General features: G+C 54.5%; 1 protein-coding gene across 1 annotated transcript; it reads right to left on the minus strand.

Annotated features, from left to right (window-relative positions):
- Window positions 1-2,549: 2,549 nt before the first annotated feature.
- Window positions 2,550-5,017, minus strand: CEBPB (CCAAT enhancer binding protein beta). Its single transcript, XM_006267415.4, has one exon. It carries the CDS (start codon window positions 4,866-4,868, stop codon window positions 3,969-3,971), a length of 900 nt encoding a protein of 299 aa, XP_006267477.3. The 5' UTR covers window positions 4,869-5,017; the 3' UTR covers window positions 2,550-3,968.
- Between the last annotated feature and the right edge of the window lie 223 nt (window positions 5,018-5,240).

Genomic DNA, 5,240 nt, shown 5'->3' on the forward strand with positions numbered 1-5,240 from the left:
CCCCCACACAACTGCAGTAGCCAGTAAGAATGACCCAGTAGGAATCGTCAATCTGTACCAATATGAAAGAGATACTTGCCCAAACTGAATGATGGTGTATATTTCAAATGAGAAGACTTCATACAAATCTGATCCTGATCCCTTAATTTAATGGGAGTTGTGCTTGCATAGGGAATACAGGGTTACAACTAAGCTATAAAATAAGCCTCTTCAGCACAGAGAAGCAGGAGAGACAAGGGATAGCTAGTGAAGTGCACAAGGATTTCCCAAGGTGCAGGAACCTATTGTTAGCAGGAACCTGCATCAGTGTTTGGAAATAAGTAAAGTTTGGGTAGGGATATTTTTTTGTCTCCCTGCTGTGATTATAGTTGGAAAAATAGATTGTTTTGTTTGGTAGTTATTGTTCCCTTCCTCCTTATGACAGTTCCCCAAATTTTCTATGAGGTTTCTTCTGAAATAAAATATTCCATGACCCACACGCATGTAAGTGCAGCGCAGGGCTGCTGAACTGTACAGAAGGTGGTTAAATATAAATCAGAGAACCTGGGACTTGGGAGTTCCCATCTTATTAGCTTTCACACAGACACCCTTGGGACCTTTGGCAAATCATTGCCTTTTGCCTTCAGTTTTGGCATCTGGAACAAGTCCTGCCTCAAAAAAACCCAGGCCAGGTGTTACACTGACACGTAAACGGATAAATTGTGGCCCAAGTCAGGAGGTGCATTGAATTCTGCTGCTATAATCCAAACATCAGTCTATGGAAAAGTGGATACTTTTTAAACTACAGCCGGTTAAGGCCAAGGGGCTTGGCTCATGTGCCTCTGTTGGAACTCCATGGCTGGAATACTTAAGTTGGGCCAGCAATGTAAGTATCAAAATCTTTAGTCTCCCCCTCTTTCAGTCCCATCCCATCCCTGAGTTTTGGAGGGACATTTTGTCCAAGAGAAATCCTTAGGGGTTATTCAAGCTTCCAGCATTTCTAAAACCAGCCACCCTCCCACATAACTTGGAAGCAGTACTCACAAGTTTGATTAATAATACATGGGCCTATGCTCCAGAGCGTGTCTATCCCCAAACGGTCTGTCAGTAGTAGGAGAGGAACAGAAAAAAACAGCCTCCCTGCTTTGAGAAAACCATCCTCACTAGAGAGATTCAAAGCAGGTTCTAGCATCCACCTACCACAATGCAGAGGCTGACTTTGTGATCCAAGAAAGTCCAATTCTAGGGGCTCAGAAAATCCCCTGAACTTGTTTCCACAGATAGCAAAGCAGAAGGGAGCTACATCTAACTAGGACTCAAACCCACCCTCCCTGCTCTTGTACAGGCCCTGGAGAAAGCTGCAGGAGCTGTGCCTGAGCACTGAGCACATGGCTGTAATGAAAACTCCAGTACGAGTTTCACTTGCCTGAGGAAGACATGCTCAGGCCCCATGACTGAAAATTAAACCCAATGTCTTTGTTAAACCACATATTCCACTTGCAAAAGTACTGATCAGACAGCTATTTGCTCTCTACCCCAATCACTGCCTTTTACAGCTTGACACATAACAGCAAGTTCAAGTCCACTATGCTTTAAAAAAAAATAAAAAAAAATAAAAAATATATATATATATATATATATATATATATATATATTTGCATTCAACTGTCAAGCACAGTACAGAGCAGGGAAGGAAGTTCCTCCTCTCCCCCACCCCAGGGACTTTGGGCATCTGGATTTAGGAGCTGGAAATACCTAAAGCAGGTCTAGCATGTTGGAAAATGCTGAGTAAGACCCAGTTCTTTACCCAAGCCTTTCATGTAATCAGCTTCAGACTGTTAACGTTTTATAGGCACATACATATACTGGGGCATATTAGAGAGAACCAGGAAATGTGCAGTTCAGGGGCCTTGACAAGCCTCACACGATACATCTGTAAGCAAAGCCTCCTCCTTCCTTGGTCACAAAGTTCTGCCTCCATCCATGCCTCCTTTCTCCTTTACCTCGGTACCCCACAGACATATTCCTGACCCATCCTTCCCTCCAGCAAACACGTACATGCACTTTCCAGAGGAGCAGCACTATCAGCACTTTGTTAGAAATATGTTGCAGAATAAAGGCCCAAAAGAAGACTGTAGGGAGAGCTGTTCACATGCATCTCACCTCAGCTGGGTTTTGTGGTAGGTGTCTCAGTGCTGACCCAAAGTTCCCGACATTCAACACAAAAATTCTGTCATCTTCTGGTTTATCCCTGTAAACTACAGGCAGCAGCAATGCCGAGTCACATAACCGAGAAGCAAGAAACCTGCTTTAAAAAAAAAAAACAAAAAACAATCCCCAGAAAACCCCCAGGCAGCAGCAAAATCAAGGTATTAGAGGAAATTCAAGGAGGCAGCAAGGGGGAACTGGCTCAGACTCCCAGGCTCGGCTCTTCACCGGTTCTCTCTTAGTCTTCTGCTGAGTCACGGAGTCAAAAAGAAAAAGTTCTGCTCCTTGCTCTCACCAAGGCAGGCCAGAGCGCGCCGATTCGTTCTGCCTTGACAGTGCCTTGAAAATAAAACAAGCACCTCTTGTTCCTAGCCAGAAAATTTATTAAAATTGTTCATTAATGCTTCGACCGCAGCAAGAAGGCATAGATCCCAAAATATACACACGCTTTCTTATAGAAATAGATTACTCTTTATAATAAAAAAACAAAAAAAAGTAGAAACATCTTTAAACAGATTACTCAATTCATGACTGACAGTTACATGAGATTGCATCATGTCCACAGCATTCCCAGCCATGTTTCAAGGATTGCATCACTCTCTGCTCTCTCTCCCTCTCGCTCCGTTTTAAATAACTCTAGCATTCACCAGCCTGCAGAGATCGTGCATCAGGAAGGGGGGGAAAGGCGGGGGGGGGGGGCAGGAAGGGGGACTTTGGCTGCTGTTGAAACAAAGCAATGGCCCCCAGGAAACACGGTTCCTCCAGCAGGGATGGAGGAGCCCAGGAGCTCCCCCTTTCCCAAGGAAGGCAGAGGCTGGGGTGGGGGGGTTCTCCCGCCAGCAGGTACATACAGACACCAGCAAAGACAGCTCAAGGCTCTCCCCGGGTCTCCCCTGGCCCCAGTCCAGTCTCGGGGGGGGGGGGGGCAAGGAACAAGCAGCCACCCGACCCCTCATACACACACACACATCCCATACAGACATATATACTCCACACACACATCCCTCACACAGACATCCCCCCATATATAAACACACCCCCATACCTACACACACACGCACTCCACACCCCTATACAGTAGACACAGACTCCATACACCCCCCAGACACCCCTCACACACACAGAGATCCATGACATCCCCATGCGCACACACACACATTCAAATAGAAACATGCTATGCCCCATGCACACACACAGTCAGACGGATACAGGACACCCCCATGTGCACACACACACACAGATCCGTGCCATGCCCCATGCACACACAGTCAGACGGATACAGGACACCCCCATGTGCACACACACACACAGATCCGTGCCATGCCCCATGCACACACAGTCAGACGGATACAGGACACCCCCATGTGCACACACACACACAGATCCGTGCCATGCCCCATGCGCACACAGTCAGATGGATACAGGACACCCCCATGTGCACACACACACACAGATCCGTGCCATGCCCCATGCGCACACAGTCAGACGGATACAGGACACCCCCATGTGCACACACACACACACACACACAGATCCATGCCATGCCCCATGCGCACACAGGCAGACGGATACAGGACACCCCCATGTGCACACACACACACACAGATCCATGCCATGCCCCATGCGCACACAGGCAGACGGATACAGGACACCCCCATGTGCACGCGCACACACACACACAAATAGATACAGGCCACCCCATACACATACACACACACACTTGCGCGCCCCCTCCCCGCGGGCGCCCCCGCCCCGCGCCGTGGCCGCGGGGCCCGGGCCGGCTAGCAGTGTCCCGCCGTGGCCAGCAGGGGCTCGGGCAGCTGCTTGAACAAGTTCCTGAGGGTGCTGAGCTCGCGGGAGAGCTGCTCCACCTTCTTCTGCAGCCGCTCGTTCTCGGCCGTCAGTTCCAAGACCTTGTGCTGCGTCTCCAGGTTGCGCTGCTTGGCCTTGTCGCGGCTCTTGCGCACCGCGATGTTGTTGCGCTCCCGCCGCAGCTTGTACTCCTCGCTGTGCTTGTCCACGCTCTTCTTGCCCTTGGCCTTGGCGCCGCCGTAGCCCGCGGCGCCCGCCGGCTTGGCCGCCTCGGCCGGGGTGGGCGTGCCGGGCGGGCTGGACGACGAGGACGTGGAGAGGTTGCCGCTGCTGCCGCTGGGCACGGACTGGTAGCCCAGGTAGGAGCGCGCCGCGCTGCCGTAGGCCGCCGCCATGGCCCCGCCGTCCTCCTTGCGGCCGCCCTTGCACGAGTCCAGCGTCTCGAAGACGGGCGGCTCCGCCTTGGCGGGCTCGAAGCGGCCGGGGCCGTGGCCGTGGCGCGGCAGGCCGAGGTAGGCGTAGTCGCCCTTCTTGGCGCCGCCCTTGTAGTCCTCGGCGAAGAGGTCGGAGAGGAAGTCGGCGCCGCCGCCGCCGCCGCCGCCGGGCTCGAAGCCGCCCCCCGCGGACGGAGCGGGCGCGGGTGCGGGCGCGGGGCCGGGCGGCGGCTCCAGGTAGGGGCTGAAGTCGATGGCCCGCTCGTGCTCGCCCACGCCCGCGCCCAGCTCGCTCATGGGGCGGCCGCGCGGGTGCAGCTTGCTGAGCGCCGCCAGGCAGTCCGCCTCGTAGTACAGGTTGGCCACGTCCATGGGCTTAAAGGCGGGTGGCTGGAGCGGGAGGCATGCCGCGTCCCAGGCCACCAGGCGTTGCATGAACGCGAACGGCGGGCGCAGCTCCGCAGCCTGCTCCGGAGCCTGCTGGGGACGCGCTGCGCTGCGCTGCGCTGCCCGCCGCTCACTGCCCGCGGCTCCTCCTGCCGCCGCCGCCGCCCCGCGCTCGGACCATCCGGCCGCGGCCCGCGCCCCACGGCTCTGACTTGGGAAACTTTCTTCGCGCGGGGATTTATAGGCGCGGCGCTGCCATGGCAACAGCCACGTCATGGCTGGCGGCGAGCCGCGCGCTCCGCTCCGCTCCGCTCCGCTCCCGGCCCCGCAGCGCACCGCGCCGCACCGCGCCGCGCTCAGCGCCCGGGCGCGGCCAGCCCCTGTCCCGGCGGGCAGGTGCGGACCGTCCGGCCGGGCAAA

Source organism: Alligator mississippiensis, chromosome 9 (genome assembly GCF_030867095.1).
Source record: "Alligator mississippiensis isolate rAllMis1 chromosome 9, rAllMis1, whole genome shotgun sequence".
NCBI classification, from domain to species: domain Eukaryota; kingdom Metazoa; phylum Chordata; order Crocodylia; family Alligatoridae; genus Alligator; species Alligator mississippiensis.